This window comes from Rhineura floridana, chromosome 9, assembly GCF_030035675.1.
Source record: "Rhineura floridana isolate rRhiFlo1 chromosome 9, rRhiFlo1.hap2, whole genome shotgun sequence".
Taxonomy (NCBI): Eukaryota; Metazoa; Chordata; class Lepidosauria; order Squamata; family Rhineuridae; genus Rhineura; species Rhineura floridana.
The window spans coordinates 4,422,759-4,442,647 of NC_084488.1; the positions used below are offsets into that span (position 1 = coordinate 4,422,759).

General features: G+C 40.3%; 1 protein-coding gene across 4 annotated transcripts in view; it reads right to left on the bottom strand.

The window, feature by feature from the left end:
• Nucleotides 1-19,889, bottom strand: part of SLC2A9 (solute carrier family 2 member 9) — a 168,232-nt gene that overhangs the window by 36,738 nt on the left and 111,605 nt on the right. For all 4 annotated transcript variants that reach the window (XM_061583942.1, XM_061583943.1, XM_061583941.1 and 1 more), the window contains 4 exons: nt 9,824-9,956; nt 6,207-6,394; nt 3,655-3,765; nt 851-952 (listed from right to left, as the gene is read on the bottom strand). In XM_061583942.1, coding sequence (XP_061439926.1) covers nt 851-952; nt 3,655-3,765; nt 6,207-6,394; nt 9,824-9,956 — 534 coding nt within the window. The remainder of the gene's footprint in view (nt 1-850; nt 953-3,654; nt 3,766-6,206; nt 6,395-9,823; nt 9,957-19,889) is intronic.

The window sequence follows — 19,889 nt, forward strand, 5'->3', positions numbered from 1 at the left end:
TGGCACTCTCCAGGCATCTGAAGTCCCACTGGCAACCAGAGTTATCCAACTTCAGATCCAGCCCACTGAGCTAAGGCCATACTCTGATGCCATCCCCTGACACCTTGAGGGGGTTAATTAACATTTCTGCCCCTTACAAAAGTTGTGACAGATTATAAATAACACCTAACAATTATATTTGCTGAGAGAAAGGCAAACCCCAAACCCCTGTGGGAGGAAAAAACAGCTCTATCCCAAGGATGGGTAGGCTGGGTGAATTCAGCAAGGGAAGACGACCAAGAGGCCAGGCTGGTTTTATGCCAGGATAGGCCAAGGCACCGCCCCTCCACGAGTTCCCACGGGATCATGCAAGAGCTTAGCATGCTTGTGAGATTCAGCAGGATTCCTTCCCTCCCTTGCTGGGGCCAGGAGTGCAAATCCCATAACTGGGTCCTCACATGCAGCAGCATTCAGGACTTTTTATATAGGGAGAATACATTTAGTTTGTTCTTACTAATCATAGTTTAAACAAACCAGAGTTTGGAGAACTGTGTTTTTGACCATCTGCTCATGGCATGAAATGACAGGGAGAGTGGAAGACTAAGTTCACTGTGGCTTATTCACTTTATAGCACTGCTGCAGAGGCCACAGAATCTGTACTGGACATAACTCCTTGGGGAACTACAATATTACGCACAGTTACTAGGGAGTAAGTTTTACTGAGCACAAAGGGACATACTTCTGAGTAAATGTGAAAAGGATTGCACTGTAAGAGAACAAGCTCACTAACTGAAGGTTGCAATTCAATTTGAATGAGTAAAATGAATGGCCTGATATTTAAAAGAAAGCTGAGCAGAGAATACTTACATACCTGTAAAGTCATACACACAGTAAGTATCACGAAGAAGAGAACCATCAAGCCAAATCCTCCAATCAGAAGAGGTCTGCGTCCAAGCCGTTCTATCACTAAGCCCTGAAGAAAAAAACAAACAGTGGCTTGTTTTCTCACAAAACCAGAGGCATTCTGGATTTACTCTTGCAACTTCTAATGCATTAATTCAAGGGCAATGGAAGTCTAGGATCCTCTGGGATTCCCAAGGACTTTGGGATTAGTCACTCAGACCACAATGCGGTAGCTTTTTACAAAGCAAACAAAAACTCTCCAAACTGGAACATATATAACATTTTTTTTTAAAAAAAAATCTTGCAAGTGTTTTAACTTTCTATGTGCAACATATATGATTAGATCCCAAAATCACATAGAGCATAATTCAGTGGGAAAGTTTCCTGTGTAAGCCCCACTGAAGTGGGATAATAAATTATGCCCACCATTTACAAGCAAATTAATATACTATTAAGTCACAGCAATGCAGTATTAATATTCTAAATGAAACTCACCACTATTTGTCATACAGTGAAATGGCAGAGGCTCTATATCCATGCAATAAAGAGCACTGATTACAAATTTCAATATGCTTTTACTGAATTATTAATTAGGTCATTAGGAGCACAGAGAAAAAGAAGATACTATTTCAAAACCTTTACATGTTGTATACTTCCCATGTATTTAGAGAATTGTTATGAAAGCATAAAAAGAGTATCAGGGAGAGCATCAACAGTTATGGGCATCCAAAGATTTGTCAGTGGGTCAATTCACACATGCATACACATCATTCAAAGACAGGATACATACACAGAAAAATCACACATCTTTCTGTCAGAGTGGAAAGCAATTGCAATTCCAGTTTTAGTGGCCCCTGCAGTATGCTACATAGCAGCCTTCTCTGATTAAACATGTATTCCAGTATGTATTAATTAAAAATTGAATTAATCTGTGCAGGTTTTGGATTCCTTCTTGCTCTTATGCTCATGACCTCACATTCCATTTTTAGCTTTGCTGCTATGGGAACTTGCCTTCTGTTAGAACGGTAAATGATATCAAAGATAAGAAAGCAGCAGAGTTTTCTACACAGAAAAAACTAAATATGTCAACACACTCAATGGCAACAATTCCACCGTTTGCTTTGTCTAGCCTAGCTCAGTATTGCTAATTGACAATTTATTTGTAGCAATGCATATGAATCATATTTACCAAGGTTGTCCCTAAGCAGGTCTACTCAAATGATATCATACTGAGTACAAAAGTAAGCATGCTTAAGATTGTGATAAGCAGTGACCAGCCCCTCAAAATAAATTCATTAAACTGATATACATTAAATATGGGGGGGGGTTCAGTTGGAGGCTGCAGTTCTATGTACATTGACCTGTGAATGAATAAGGCCCAGATTTCATTTCAAGCATAGCTGTGTCATTCTTTCCCCCCCAATGGATGGGGGGGGGAAGCACCTGAGGAAAGCTAGACTGCTAAGAGGAGGAGCAGGGATTAACCTTTTCCCTGCCAGCCATTTGTCTGCTCAAAAAGTTCTCCTCCAAGCGGTTTCCCCTCCAATGAGGAAAGTCCCCACTACATTGCTTCATCCTCATGGTGTGCACACTGCTAAATGATCCAACCAAAGTTGAGCACTTTTATAGTGTAATCCTAGCCATGTTTTCTTGGAAGTAAGTTCCATTGTTTTTTTTTTTAATATAAATTTTTATTCAGATTTCTAAAACAAAACAAAACAAAAAGAAAAAGAACAAATTAATAACTAATACAATAAAAATATTGACTTCCGATTTGTCTTAAATCAGCTATAAGTCTATAGTATATAACAAACCTGTCCCTTAATATATTACAAAATCACTTTCCTCCAGTGGTTATCTTGGTTAATCATTAAATCATTAACATCATATCATTTTATTCTTTCCACAAAAAGTCAAAGAGAGGTTTCCAGTTCTTGAGAAATATTTCTATCGAATGAGGAAAGTCCCCACTACATTGCTTCATCCTCATGGTGTGCACACTGCTAAATGATCCAACCAAAGTTGAGCACTTTTCTAGTGTAATCCTAGCCATGTTTTCTTGGAAGTAAGTTCCATTGTTTTCATGACTGGAGCGATGGGAGACAGTTAAGCAGGTGCTTTACTTAATAAGTAGATGGATCTGAAATGTACATCACTTTAATTTTACACTCGCAGTTTAAAAGAAACTAATTCTTAATGGTCATGGCCAGTTATTTTCTTACATTAGGCCTATTGTACTATGGAACATTATTTTTTGCTTTTGTGGCAATATAGGCTAAGAAATATTGGCCTGAGTTGGATACAGATGAAAGAACTTAGAACTGATCCTGTAGTCCAAGAACTAAACCTGTAATTGAAGCCATCACATGTTTATGCCTGTTTACCCCACCTCCCCCCTCTCTCTCTCTCCCTCCCTCCTCCTCCTCCCTTTACCCGTACTGGATTTTAGATAGTAAGCTCCACAAGACTGTAAAAAGTGGTGCACCCACACTCAGATGGTGCTATTTAATTAATTGAATAAAACAAATAAAGGTATAAACTAGACAGATTTTATTTCTTGAGAATTTATTATCACTGTGGACTTGAAAATATATTCTGAATTTTCTCTTTCCTCATAAGAGGATATTCAGTAATGTTTATAAAATATAGCTCTTCTGTCTGCTTATTACCTGACAATACCAGATCAAACCCAAAGGGGGCTAAAAATGATTCTACCCTAGAAATTGGATTCCTTATTCCAATCCTACAGTGCACAGAAGACAAAGTACTTACAGAGAAAATGGCAGCCAAAATCTCAACAGCTCCTGTGCTTAAGGTAACATATGGGATCATTTCTTGACTTAGCCCAGCTCCTCTGAAAATGTCAGTTGTGTAGAACCAAATCTGTAACAGGAAGCCATTTTTCAGTTATTTGATTTCAAAAAGGATCTTTTAGCATCTAATTAAAATGTCAGTCTACATACATTTAATGCCCCAATTATGATGTAAATTATTTTTTTGAATAGCTAGCTTTTGAGTAGCTAGTCCAGCCACAGAGACATCATCCCATTGGTTGTTAATGACACATAGCACAATCCTATGCTATAATTATCTGGCTGGAGTGGTTCAATAAATCAAATGTGAAACACATGACTGCTATAATATGTAAAGATTCTGTTTAAAATTCCAATTACCTTTTTCACGCAAAGGATTCTGTGGAAAATTATAGTATTATATAAACAAAATGAGCAGGGTATATATTGCAACACTGTAAAACAAAACAGTATCCTTTTGCCCCACAAAAAGAGCAGCGTTTTCTTGACGGAAATGAATTTCACACAACTTATGAGCAGCAACTGTGCATCAATTGCCCTACAAACTGATAGTCTGGAAAGGCCTTTGACTGTAAATTTAAAGAAAAATAAATAAATATTTTGTAAAATACTTTTTAGTTTATCCTGGCCCCCTTTGCACTCACTATACATTTAATAAAGCAGTATCATACTACTTCAATCCCAGAGTGGTTTAACAATCAATCCCTCTTCCCAAGGAACTCTGGCAATTGCAGCTCTGTGAGGGGTATAGAGGTCTCCTAACAACTCTCAGCACCATTAACAAAGTACAGTTCCCGGGATTCTTTGAGAGACGTCATGACTGTTTAAAGTGGTATAATACTGCTTTAAATGTATAGTGCAGATGGGGCCCTAGTCTGAACCTCAGGATTTAAGCAAATGGTTTTTAATTTTTTAAAAAGATATATGCCAATCAAAGTACAGTGTTATGTACTTCTTGCCCAATCTATACCTAATCTATACCTATGATTCATCTTCTAAGTCAGTCCACAGGTTTTCAAGAAACAAATCTCTCCCAAATACCTCACCATTTAGGAGCAAACATAGGAACACAGAAAGCTGCCTCATACTAAGTCAGACGACTGGTCCATTTAGCTCAATATTGTCTACACTGACGGGCAGCAGCTCTCGAGGATTTCAGGCAGGATTCTCTCCTAGACCTACCTGGAGATGCAGGGGACTGAACCTGGGACTTTCTGTGGCCCTTCCCCTACCCTGAAAAGACATACTTCCTCACATCTTTTTAAGGGGAACAGACGTCACATGGAATGTACTATATATATATTGGAGTTTCAGCCTATACTATTTCTCATAAGGAATTACTACTAATTCATTTCTAGGATGCCCCACCCCCATAGCACATACCACACATTTTGCCATAACCCCAGATTTTTTTTCCATTTTATTTTGTTCTGCAAGCACAGAACTTCAAGCATTTTTTTAAAAATGGGTTATTTCACTGTATATGCCATTTTCTTATCACTTGTAAGTGTAATTATAAGCAGAGCTATAAATGAATAGGTGACAAGATAATTCCATATCTTTTCTCAGTAAAGTATCCACAACAGGGAACAGAGCAAGCTGTCATTAGCACTGAAATCCTGCAGTTAGCAGAAAGCTATACTTTTTGTGGGATGTCTTTTATACGCTTGTTGAAGACATGAGGAACTGCATTTCTCATCTTATTCATAGCAGGCAGTGAAGAGTTTGTCAGTAACATCTAATTAACTCTTCAAGCACTACTGCAAAAGCTTAGTGTTTGTTACAAACTGCTTTGGAAGGGGCAGAAATTTTTCTTTTAAAAAATAATTATATCCATCATCTGACATATACATAATAATTTCCAAGTCATATCCTAATTAGATGTGGTCATATCATCAGTCAAGTAGCTTATTTAGAAAGCAACAGAGTTCATTTAGGGACATTTCAATTATTACAATTTCCTACACAGATGTCAATCTCCATGAAAGGGTGTATTCTATATACTTTGAAGTGCAGTGGAATGATTCCCTACAGAAATGCTTGGACTATTGCACTCTCTGAAAAAATTACACATTACATTCAGCTCCTGTAAGGCAAAGTAAAACTACAGAATAAGATATATAGTTTAGAATCAAGTTAATTGAAGGATCCTGCTCTTAAAATGAGTAGTCTAGTGTGGGTTCGATTTTGTAGTTCAGCAAATTCAGTGGATTAGGGAGTAAGACATAAATAGTGATAAAGACCACAGACTCAAGATTGTAAATGAAAAGACATGTGAAGGCTTCTCCCTTTTTCTCACCCAAGTGTCACTACAGATTGAGGCTGTGAACATACTAGTCTCTAAAGCAGCCTTTCCCAACCAGTGTGCCTCCAGATGTTGTTGGACCACAACTCCCATCAGCCTCAGCCAGCATTATAAGCATTTTAAAGATCTTAAAACATTAAATCAAACAATAAAAAATTATATTTTAAGCAATATTTGACACCATCCCACTAAATACGACTACTTACAGCATTGAGGCCACATAGTTGGTAGCAGGCCATCGTTACAATTACAGTCAAGATCTGCCATCGCTTACTGCTGTCACACAAAAGTTGAAAGATAGAGGCTATCTGGATGTTTCTCTGCACCCGACTCTCTTCCAAAACGTCTTCTATTTCATATGACACATCAGATTTTCCAAGAAAGGTTTGAAATGCTGTAAACCCACAATTCACTTATTTGTTTAGAATGCAAATTGTTGCTGTGTGCATACTAAACAGACACAACAGATCAAATATTTAATTTGCACTGAACATTTCCCATTTCTGAGTAACAGAAATTATTGTATAGATTTGCCTCCATGTCTGTATACAGCCCACAGGAACCCAGAAGTGCAGAATGTGGTATTGATTCAGCTACTGGATACAAATGTACAAAAAAATACACCCACAAAGATGTACTTTTTAGGATTACTATCCCGTAGACTTGGAGGCTGCAAGGCTGTATTTCCAAGGAACTCGGGGTTGCTAATGTCACAATTCAAAACAATATTTTAAAATACAACGCAATCCCCAAGTTAAACCCCATCTTAAAAACGAAGTAATAAAACCACAAAAAACAACATAGCTAAACACAAGACAGAAAATAATCAGCTGAAGGCCTTTTTGAACAGCCGTGTCTTAACTGGTCACCTGAAAACATATAATGATGGGGACTTAACAAGGCATTCCACATGGTGGGTGCCACCACAAAGAAAGCCCTAGCCATGGTTGCTATCACCCATACCTTGGGAGGTCAAGGAATCTGGAGGAGAGCCTCAGATGATTATGAGAGCATGAGGGATGGAACATACAGGAGGAAGTGGTATTCCAGTTAAAGGTTAATATCAGCACCTTGAACTGAACCCAGAAATAAACTGGCAATCAATGTAGGTTACGCAAAAATAGAGTGATAAAATCAAAGTGCCTACACCCATCAATCATCTGGCACCTGTTGTACAGAACTAGCATTCAGACTGTTACACTGAAGTTTGAATTAAAAACTTTCCTGTACCTATAGAAATGCTGACAACACGTTAGAAAGATGACAATGATCTTTGGTAAGTTGGCAACATGAGGCCATTGACCATTTGCTAGAAGTCAGCAAAACTGTGAAGAATACAATGAGTGATTTAGACGTTGCAATTTGCTTATCTTGTAGCTACAGTGCAAAAGTACAGAGCATGACTAACCCCCACCTTCGGAATTTGTGTGTACTGCCAACTTCTTGGAACCAAAGTGTATATCTGCCTGTAAAGAATCATGAATGTTTCAGACCTCACAAATGACATGAGTCTATGTGAGATCTCCACTTTGCAAAACGTATAATAAAAGGGCCTTGGTTGGCTATTCTGAGTCTCTGTTGTTTGAGTGATTGGGTTTTCTCAACCAGCAGGAAACGAACCTGAAATTCTAGTGTAACAAGGTGGTATTTTCATGTGGCTCATTTTAGTCTGGGGAAGGAGGTAGGGACACAAAACAGATTTAACTGTTTTCCAGGTCTTACAAACTTCATTGATCCACATACTCCTTCTGCTAGGAGGATCAATTTATATCTTCGATAACTCAAAGGCTGTGCTTTGAAACAATGGTTTTTAAGTATAACGTATAGTTTGATTCATTTAATGCTTTGAATGCGTCTAATTAGAACAAAAACACATTTGTTCCAGTCATTATGATATATTTTCATTATAAAAAAGCAAGCACTAACATGAAAGAAAGAAAAAATAGAGAAACTGTATTGTTGTACATTATTTTGCTGAGTAGTTAATTTATTCTTTTATTTAATTAATTAATTTAAAATGTCTAGTGTAAAATATGTTCACAGTTTTAAACACTGCCTGAGATCTGAAATAAAATTAAAACTGAATGGTGAGAGAAACATATTTTATAATTATAAATATCGTTGCACCAGGAGATCCATGATATCCCGATTTTTTGCTTCATGAAATGCAACTGTGGAGTGTGTATGCATGCACTGATTTGATGGGATTGTACAAGAGGCTAGGGCATTGTTCTTCATTGCCCTGAGAGGGGACAGATTTGCTGCACCTCTCTGCCTGAAAGAGACTCATGGATGTTTATCTCTCCCAGATGGGCAGGAGTGCCCAATAGGAAGGGAGGAACCAGGCAGGGATTTTTGGCTGCACTGGACCCTTCCGTTCCTGTTTTTGCAGCTGCACCGCCCTTGCTCCCTCCCTCTACACTGTGGGCATGGCTAGTTGCCGTTTCTGGGGCTGAGTAGGGATTTTGGGGGAAGCCTGATTGGCAATTGGGACTCTCTTTTTTCACCAACATCACACTGTGGGGAATTGTTCTAATTTGGTCCATTTGGTCTAATCAGCATTCAGTGCAGGCAGGTAAGGGAAAGTAAGGCCTCATCTCACTGGCACTCTGAGGCATTTGTAGGTGAAGGGTGGTGCCCTTGAGTCAACACCTGAGGCTTGGGGTTTACTCTGGGGGTGCCTTTGGGGCCTGGTGTGTGCACCTTGGTTAACATGTGACAGTGGGGCCCAAATACACATTAGGCACAGATACCCAGGGTTCACTTAGCAGGGAGGAAGATGTTCTAAGGCAACAATGTGGTTTTTTACATGCCCAGGGTGTGGAGGGATGCGTACCTTATAGACATTCATCTGGCTCAACCTGCCCACACTAATATGATTGGTTTATTTTGCAGGTCTTCCAACTGTTTAATATTTGAATAAATATATATTTAAATAAATATAACTTCCCCCCATATATATCATGTCTCAATTCTTTTTCAGAGGTATGTATAAGAGATTAAAGCTTCCTGATCTAAATCGCCCAGAAAATGCTATTTTTTTCCTAGGAAAAAAAGTACTGGCACTTTTATCCCCCACCCCAACTCTCCCTGGAACATATATTATTACTTTGTGTGGCAATTTATATTGGAAAGAAGTCATGGGGGGAAATGGTTACATACCCCTCCCACCTGCACAGTTTGTTTGTTTTTTAAGAAGTTGGAAGTACAGTCATGGAACTCCCAGTATAATATATGTTGTTAGACGGTATGGAAGGTTGCACAGAAGGAAAGGTGACTGGAATTCCTCACTATTATCCATGCCAGAGCTTTGCATGCAAGTGCAGATAAGTGTTGAAAGGAAATGTCGCCTCCGTAATCTTAAATTCTTAATGCTTCTATCAGTGCATTCTGGGAAGGGGAAGGGCTGATCCAGCTTCAGGCTGGTGCAGTGATCTGCCTATTCATCTCCTTCTGCCCTGGCCAGCATGCTCAGCAGGGCTGTGGATACAGACTAATATTCAACTAGCTTTTACTCAGAATAGACCCATTGAATTTAATGGACCAAGTTAGCCATAGCCATTAATTTTAATGCATCTACTCTGAGTACCAGAATACAGCCCACAGCTTTGGTCTTGCTGCTCTGTTAAGCCCCACTGGTTAGGCATAGGGCTATAGGAGATTGTTCCTGCCTCTAGTATTATGTGATCTTTGTACCTTGAACTCTCGGGGTTAAAGAAAGAAGACTGCAAAACAAAGGGATATTTGCACTCTCAGTAGCGTTTCTGGCTTTTAAACCACATGGATAAGATTAAAATCACGATGAAAAATGATAGTACAGTACCTTTTTCTGCTGCTTTTGTGTCATGCTTTTCAAGTAATAGAAAGCGAGGACTTTCTGGAAGAAAAGGCAATACTGCAATTTGGAGGATCGATGGAACAATGATCATTCCAAATAAGTAGGGCCACAGGGATTCCTGCCAAAAAAAGGAAAAGAAAAAGGTAATGCTGAAAAATTCTTGATTCAAAAGTAATGAAGAAATAAATAGAAACACCAAGGAGGGCTCATAATTCAGGGGGAGAGCACATTCTTTGCATGCATAAGGTCCTTCATTCAATTTATGCACCTCTACCTTTCTCTTCAACTCTGCTTGAGGCCTTGGAGAGCCCCTGCCAGTCAGAGTATACCATACCAAGCTACAGAGACCAATGGTCTGTCTTGTATAAAGGCAGCTATTTATAAGGCCAGGCTCTAGTGGGTTTACCTCTGAGAAGGAATTCTCAGGAAGTGGCACAAACTTTCTGGTGAGATGAAACCCACAGCAAAGTTTCATCTGCCAGTCTTGAACTGTAAAGTATGAGGAGCTTTGTACACAGGAACATAGGAAAATGCTTTATACGGAATCAGACCATTTAGTCCACCTAACTTAGTATTCTCTACACTGACTGGCAGCTGCTGTCCAGGGTTTCAGACAGGGGTCTCTCCCACCCCCTACCTCCCAGCCCTACCTTCTGTAATCAAAGCAGATGCTCTACCAGTAAGCCCCTTGAATTGTATCTGGAAGCAAATGGATAAGAAGCAAAACTGGGAAAGCAGTCATTTGTGTCTAATTTCTTACAGGAGGTTGGCGCCACAACTTTGCACCAATTCAGCCTTACTAGATCACTTGCGGTCCACACATACCTATGTTAATGCTTTGCAACACATCAGTAGCCGCAGCTCTCTTTCTGTTTACATAACATTCTGTGCCTTAATGCCTGGAGGTTAATCTTAGCAAACGTAGCAGATAGGTGAAGGGCTATTTATATACCTGCCCTATTGCAGCTTACACACCTCTCAAGGGCAGCTGCCCGTACAATACTTTGCTATACTTGAACCAGGGGTGTCAACAGGATGTTCAGGGCCTAGTACAATACAGGTAGATTGGGCCTTTGCCCCACTCTCAAAGAGGACACAATTTTGTATAACATGTTGAGTACCGTGCATTTGGTGTCATATGCAAATATGTGTCCTTTTTTGCAGACGAGGTGGAGGCCCCCAAAAGAAATCAGGGACCAAATATAAGTAATATGATGTCTGACAGAGTGGCCCAATTCTCATAGCACATGAAACCATAGCTAAAAACACATTGTAGTTTAATGAGCTGTGGTGTATGCTGCTCAAACGTTCATTCTCTGCTCCTCCCCATTTCTGCTCATCGCCAAGGAACAAGCCAGAGTTTGGCTTGTGATATCCAAATCCGGGATCATGCTTTTTTATTCCAAATTAATCATGGCAGTACACCAAGAACAAACTTTGGTTACATTACCACTCATGGTGATTTAGTGAGGAATAAACTAAGAACCTGACCTCATGACAAGCCAGTCTCTGGTTTGTTTCCTTGAGGCATGGGAAACGGCAGGATCCCTGGCCTGCAAGAAGGGCTGCTGTTGGTGTATCAGATCTAACCAACACAACTGTGTATCCATGCATGTATACACACAATCTGGATACCTCCTACTGAGCTGTTCAGCTGTCAGGTCACACTAACCATCACTGACATTTCAGATTACATTCTATGTTCCCACATTTTAAAATGGAAACAAAAATGATCAAGGGACTGGAGCATCTTTCCCACAAATAAAGGAGAATTCATTTGGGGCTTTTCTTTAGAAAAAGTGGGAGTGAGGGCAATGGCAGACATCAATTTTATAAATAATGAATGATGTGGAGGGAGTAGGGAGAGTTTTCTTTTCTCCCACTTTTGTAATCATAGAACCAGTCAAACCTAGTGGAAATCGATGCAGGGAAACATTATCTTGACCCAACTTACCAAATCAGTTCCCACAATGGTGGTGATGGAGGCAACTACTATTCTAGATGGCTTTAACACAGCTGAGGCAAATTGAGAGAGGACAGTTCTATTAACTGCTACATTGTTCTCTTCGTAATCATGCTGGTAAATTAATATATGTCTTTTAAGGCTGAAATAATGCCGACAGTTGTCTGTCCAATAAATGTAAATGGGACTTACACATACATGTGAGCAGAATTTAGTTTAAATATCTGGATATACATTTCTTTTCTTTCAACTCAATGATTTTTAAATTTATGATATAAACTTTCCTTATCTTTTTTAATACAATAAATCTTGTGAATTTGATATTATTTCCCTAACAAATAAAGTACTCTGTAGGTTATTTTGGTTTTGTAGTAGCAGTTTAACTTATTATTAAAATGCAGTAGGAGCTCTCTTTTCCACATTCTTTGCATCTTTCCCTATTTTTCCCTTCTGAAAGGCTCTCTTTGATCTATTTTAAAAAATAATCTCAAAGACATTTACTAGTTTAATACCTCTGAGGCACAAATCAGAAATGTGCTATGATTTCAGTATTCTTTTATTTCCTTATTACTCATGTGTGACAAAGCCAACAATTAGACAAGCTCACTCTATTCTATCCTTCCATTAGTATAATTTCACCCCTTTCAAAGGCATAAAGTGGTGTATAATATAAGACACTAAAAACTGTTTTTGAAGTAAGGCCTAATATTCATTTCCTTGCAAAAATATTCAAAATATGCACTTTAAAAACCTTTATGAGCTTTATTTTGCTCAACTTGCTTATTGATCAACCAGAACTCAAGTTTGAAATGTGTTACTCTGAAGTTCATAATGAGTAGTATTCCAATTACGCAATGCCAAAAAAGAAAAAAAAAGAAAGGGTCAAGGTGCATTATGTCAGATGTATAGTGTAGGATGACTTTCCCCATCCTGGAAGTCCAAAATATCTGGACGGCACAATTACCATCATCCTTGACCACTGGCCATGCTAGCTGGAGCTATATTCCAGTCTGGAGGGAACCAGATTTGGGAAGGTTGGTATAGGACAAGGAATCTATCTAGACAGACATCATATATGCTAGTTCTCAATCTTCCATCATACAGAAGCATAAATAAAAAACAGGACTCAGGATGGACTGTGCAGATTAATAGGCAGGACTACAGACAACGGCTGGGCCCCTAGGAGCAGATTTTATCCCCCTCCCCCAAAAAATGATGTCTCCAAATTCACCTCTTTGCTTTCTCCTATGTGGTTACCATTCACTTATATTAGGGGAAAATTAAGCCAATACACATGCCAGTACTTGACCTCCAAGGATCCTCAAAATATCTATTCGTCCCCAATTCCTCCCAGTCTAAAGATCAATCTAAGTGTCCCTTTCCAGCCCAGTGATCTAAAGTAAACACCACCCATTCTACACTCTTTCCTCCTTTGACTAGAAATGATGACAAATTGCTGATTATGCTCCATCCATACTGCTTTATGTTCATGTTGCTTGTTTAAGTGTAATGTGTTATTTGCAGTAATTGGCAGGTCAGCCCTTTTGCCTAACTAAGGGCACTGGCTTCCTAGTTCAAAGACAATTCAGTGATTTTTATGGAGCACAGCAGAGGTGCTGCAGGCCACACTGCGTACTCAAAGGCATTGGGTCCCTTTGTCTCTCCCTCAGCCTATGTAAATAACATTAACCTGAGAAGAATGGGATGAAAATGTATCTTTCTGTCTTTTTTTTTAAAGCTAGCTAGATACTTTATACCTGAAAAACAAGACAGCAGGTTAGGTAAACCATGTAGATAAAGGTGACCATTTTACCTGTTGCATAAGAACATAACAACCGAAGGCCCATCTAGTCCAGCATGCTGTACTCAGAGTGGCCAACCAGTGGAAAGCCACTAAGCAGGACCCATGTGCAACAGTGTTCTTCCCAATTGTTCTTCCCAGCAAGGTAGAACCAAGCCATCATGGCTAGTAGCCATTGGTAGCCTTATCCTTAATGTATTTGCCTACCCTCTTTTAAAGCCATCCAGGTTGGTGGCCATCATTGCCTCTTGTAGGAGCAAATTCCATAGCTTAACTACACACTGTGTGAAGTACTTTTGTCTGTCCTGAATCTTCCAACACTCAGCTTCATTGGATGTCCATGAGTTCTAGTGTTATGACAGAGGGAGAAAAGCCTTTCTCCATCAACTTTCTTCACCTCATGCATAATTTTATATACCTCTGTCATAAGAACATAAGAAGAGCCTGCTGGATCAGGCCAGTGGCCCATCTAGTCCAGCATCCTGTTCTCACAGTGGCCAACCAGGTGCCTGGGGGAAGCCCGCAAGCAGGACCCGACTGCAAGAACACTCTCCCCTCCTGAGGCTTCCGGCAACTGGTTTTCAGAAGCATGCTGCCTCTGACTAGGGTGGCACAGCACAGCCATCACGTCTAGTAGCCATTGATAGCCCTGTCCTCCATGAATTTGTCTAATCTTCTTTTAAAGCCATCCAAACTGGTGGCCATTACTGCATCTTGTGGGAGCAAATTCCATAGTTTAACTATGCGCTGAGTAAAGAAGTACTTCCTTTTGTCTGTCCTGAATCTTCCAACGTTCAGCTTCTTTGAATGTCCACGAGTTCTAGTATTATGAGAGAGGGAGAAGAACTTTTCTCTATCCACTTTCTCAATGCCATGCATAATTTTATACACTTCTATCATGTCTCCTCTGACCCGCCTTTTCTCTAAACTAAAAAGCCCCAAATGCTGCAACCTTTCCTCGTAAGGGAGTCGCTCCATCCCCTTGATCATTCTGGTTGCCCTCTTCTGAACCTTTTCCAACTCTAGAATATCCTTTTTGAGATGAGGCGACCAGAACTGTACACAGTATTCCAAATGCGGCCGCACCATAGATTTATACAACGGCATTATGATATCGGCTGTTTTATTTTCAATACCTTTCCTAATTATCGCTAGCATGGAATTTGCCTTTTTCACAGCTGCCGCACACTGGGTCGACATTTTCATCGTGCTGTCCACTACAACCCTGAGGTCTCTCTCCTGGTCGGTCACCGCCAGTTCAGACCCCTTGAGCGTATATGTGAAATTAAGATTTTTGCTCCAATATGCATAATTTTACACTTGTTTATATTGAATTGCATTTGCCATTTTTCCGCCCATCCACTCAGTTTGGAGAGATCTTTTTGGAGCTCTTCGCAATCCCTTTTTGTTTTAACAACCCTGAACAATTTAGTGTCATCAGCAAACTTGGCCACTTCACTGCTCACTCCTAATTCTAGGTCATTAATGAACAAGTTGAAAAGTACAGGTCCCAATACCGATCCTTGAGGGACTCCACTTTCTACAGCCCTCCATTGGGAGAATGTCTCCTCATTGGGAAGTTGCTCAAGCAATATTTTGCTTGCCTTTTTCTGAACCTTTTCCAGTTCTTCAATTTCCTTTGTGAGGTGAGGTGACCAGAGCTGTACACAGTATTTAAGTGTGGTCACCACATAGATTTTTTATAATGGCATTATTATAATGGTGTTTTTCATTTTTAGTTCCTTTCCCAATGATCCCTTGTACAGAATTTGCCTTTTTTTTCACAGCTGCTGCACACTGGCTCAACATCTTCAATCAGCTATCCACTATGAACCCACGTTTTCTTTCCTGCCCAGTCACTGCCAATTCAGACTCTATGTGCGTATGTGTGAAAAGAAAAGAAAGTTCCCGATGTGCTTCATTATATGCTTGTTTACATTGAATTGCATTTGCCGTGTAAATGCTGTGGGCACCAGTCACAAAATGGTTGCCATGGGGTGTGACATAACACAACATGGCTCCGGAGGGGGGGGATAGCATAACAAAAAAAAAGAGAGAGTACCGTCATTGCTGTTTCTCTTTCTCTCACCCCGCCCTCTGCTTACCATGGGAACTCATGTCCTGCTTGTGGAGATACAGCTGTTAAAGGGACGAGAACTGTGTTTTCCCCAGTGCCAATCCTAAACCAAAGCCTAGGCCATCCTGTACACACTTCACTGAGAGGAAGCCCCATTAAACACAAAGAAAATTATTTCTGAGTAGATACTGTAGAATTACATTGTACTGCAAGCTAATTATACAGTGAATTCTTAGTGAATGGCTGTTTGCAAAGTTTTCATATCTTGCGTTTGCCATTTTGGAGGACGGGGATTCTTTATCATCGACCTGCACTTATTGTGTAGTAGTATTGAAGAAAATAACTTCTAGGGATTACCTGATCTCATATGAACCCACCACAGGAAAGATAAATTCTGGTTGCTAAGAAAAAAGGAAGCACAAACTACAGAGATTCCAAGGACTACTAGAAAGTAAGTCAGAAGCAGGAAATGTATGCTAAAGCGGAGGGTGAAACAGAAGCTCTTTGGGATCCCATGGATTCCTATTGCCTGGTGTCCAAACAACTCTCCAATCAATTACAGTTCTGACTTCATTCATTGACTAAAAATATCGACAGGCAGGAGCAGCTAGGCTGGCTCATTTCAGAGAAACCACTTAGAAGGGTACCTGCACATGTTACTTGATAACTTTATTTTGTGATGGGCTTGAGACTTACTTAAAAAAAAGATAAAAGCTCAGACTCTGGACCCACTGCTTGGGGGCACCAATATAGGCCTGCATGGCACCAAAGCACCTACCAGGTTGGCAACTCCTGGCCTAGAACCTAACCTCTCATCACCACTATTGGCCTCAGTTCCTCCTCATATTTGCTTCTTGTGAACGTTAGTTCAGGTACAGGGACCTACCCGATACTTTCCACTGTGAAAATAGATGCAGATAATTTAGTTTTCTGCATCTCCTTATCCAAGTCCATATCTTTGACTTCCTTGTCATGCAAAGGTCCAAGCACCTCTCTAGCTGGTCTCCTGCTGCTAATATATTAACAGGATTTATTTATTTTTTGCTGTTGGTCTTTGTGTTTTTAGCAATGTGCTCCCCAAATTCTTTCTTGGGATCCCTTACTGTCTTCTTACATTTCTTTGGCCAAAGTTTATGTTCCTTTTTGTTCCCCTCATTTGTACAAGACTTCCATTTTCTAAAGAAATCAGTTTGGAGAGATTTGATCCTCATGACTTCCCTTTCAATTTCCTTTTTACTAATCCCCTCATTTTTGGGGAGTTTCCTCTTTTGAAATAAAAAATGACTTCTGAAAATATTTTTGATTTTTTTGGTAATTGTACATCTACATATATATTGAATTTGATAGCACTATGGCCATTCTTCCCAATTGGTTCAACAACACTTACACCTCACACTAGATCCTGGGTGCCACTTTAAGTCCAGGGTTCTCCCCCCCATCAGTTCCATGACTGATCTTTCTAGGACACAGTCATTTTGGGTATCTAGAAATTTTACCTCTTTGTTGTGACTGGAACACCCAGTCTATATGAGGGTAACTAAAATCACTTTTTACTACAGCAGTTCCTATTTGAGATGCCTCTCTTGTCTATCTCAAGAACACTCTGAGTGTTTTTGTCATTTCCTCAAGTGCCACATAAAGTTCATACTGCACCTGTAAGGAACCAGTCTTTTAGTGAGGCAGCTTCTACACTCTGGAACTCCCTGCCCATTGTTTTTAGGCTGGCACCTTCACTGTATTCTTTTTGGCATCTGCTAAAAAAAAATTGTTTCAGCAAGCCTATCCAGACATATAAAGGTGACATGTATTTTAATCTGTAATTTTAGTTTATCACCTATATTTTTAACTGTTGAACATCTATCTATCTTGTTTTTAACTTTGACTGTTATTGACTCTTTTAATGTATATTTTACACTATCAGCTTTGTACCCAGTATTGCTTGGGAATTCTAAGAACACCCCCCCCCAAAAAAAATCAGTGCAGTTTTGAAGGTTCACCTTCATTCAAAATGGCATCTAACTGTATCCAAACATAAGACAAAAACCTGGTCCTTAATCTCAACAACTATGATGTAAAATTTGGTTACAATATCCTAAGAGGTGTCCAAAGCAAACAAATATATTTCCAATATATATAGTAAATTCTTTGTAAACAACTTCGAGGTTTTATTTACAAGTAAGCAGTATGCAAATCCTGTCACAATAAATAAATAAATAAATAATCTGATTGACCTCCAAAAACTTCTCATATTTATTTATTTATTTATTTAAAATATTTATACCCCGCCCTTTCTCAAAAGACTCAGGGCGGCTTACAATTAAAACATAATTAGACTAAAAACCAAAACAATTAAATCAAACAAGAATACAATTAAACAGTTAAAAGTACATTAAATCCTAAATAGATTAAAAAATGATAAACATTATTAATTAAAAGCCTGTCTAAACAAAACAGTCTTCAACTGGGTACAAAAAGACGATAACGAGGCAGCTGTACGAACCTCATTGGGGAGAGAGTTCCATAATCTAGGGGCAGCCACTGAGAAGGCCCTATGCTGTGTCTGCGCAAGAAAAACTTGCAAAGAAGATGGAATAGAGAGAAGAGTCTCACCAGATGATCTCAAAGGCCGAGCAGGTTCATAAGGGGAGATACGATCTAACAGATAGCCTGGACCTAAGCCGTATAGGGCTTTATAGGTCAAACCCAGCACTTGAATTGTGCCCGGAATCAAATTGGCAGCCAGTGGAGCTGGTACAATAGAGGAGTTGTACGTTCTCTAAGTCCAGCACCAGTTAACATTCTGGCTGCAGCTCTTTGTACCAATTTAAGTTTCCGAGCAGTCTTCAAGGGCAGCCCCACGTAGAGCGTGTTACAGTAGTCTAATTGGGATGTAACTAGAGCATGTGTCACCATAGTCAAGTCTGACAAATCAAGGACGGGCGCAGCTGGCGTATCAATCTTAATTGAACAAAAGCACTCCCTGCTACAGCAGAGGCCTGTGCCTCCAGGCTCAAAGCCGAGTCCAGGAGTACTCCCAAGCTGCGGACCTGTGATTTCAGGGGGAGTGTAACCCCGTCCAGCACAAGTTGGATCCCTATTCCCCGATCCGCCCTCCGACTGACAAGGAGCACCTCTGTCTTGTCAGGATTTAATTTCAGCCTGTTCATCCTCATCCAGTCCACCACTGATACCAGGCATCGGTTTAGAGTCTGGACGGCTACCTTGGTTTCATTAGGTGGAAAAGAGAAGTAGAGTTGGGTGTCATCTGCATATTGGTGGCACCGAACCCCAAAACTCCAGATAACCTCTCCCAGCGGTTTCATATAAATATTAAACAACATGGGGGACAAAACTGAACCTTGAGGGACCCCATAGGCCAAGGAGTTGAACAGGCATCCCCCATGACCACCTTCTGGGTTCGCCCCTCTAGAAAGGACCGGAGCCACTGGAACACCATGCCTCCAAGTCCCATCCCAGCAAGGCGGCCCAACAAGATACCATGGTCGATGGTATCAAAAGCAGCTGAGAGATCCAGTAAAACTAACAGGGACACACTCCCCCTGTCCAGTTCCATGCGTAGGTCATCCACCAAGGCGACCAAAGCCGTCTCGGTCCCATGACCGGGCCTGAAACCAGATTGGAATGGATCTAAGTAGTCCGTTTCATCCAAAAACCTCTGGAGTTGGGTAGCCACCACCCGCTCTACTATCTTGCCCAAAAAAGGGATATTGGAGACTGGGCGATAGTTAACTAACAATGCAGGGTCCAGGGAGGGTTTTTTCAGTAAAGGTCTTATTACTGCCTCCTTTAAACAGGGCGGAATTCTGCCCTGAAACAAGGAGGCATTAATAACCTCCGTGGCCCAATCTACCAGCCCCCCCCCGGCATTTTTTATAAGCCAGGAAGGGCAAGGATCCAATATGCAGGTGGTAGGACGCACCCCTCCAAGGATTTTGTCCACATCCTCGGGTTGGACAGGACATATTCCAGAATAGCTGCTCCCCCCCTTCAAGATTCTGCCATCGTAGCTGTCTGTGTCATCTAACAGCCACCAACACTGCATAACTCCTCTTGGCTGCCAATGGCAGGTTCTGCACCCCTTTCATGGCTATTTTAACTAGAATGGGGAATAAGGGTGGTGTTGAGACCTGCAGTTGCATACGTTTGTAAATGAGCCCTTTTGCCCTACATACCATGTGAGTGCAGTATG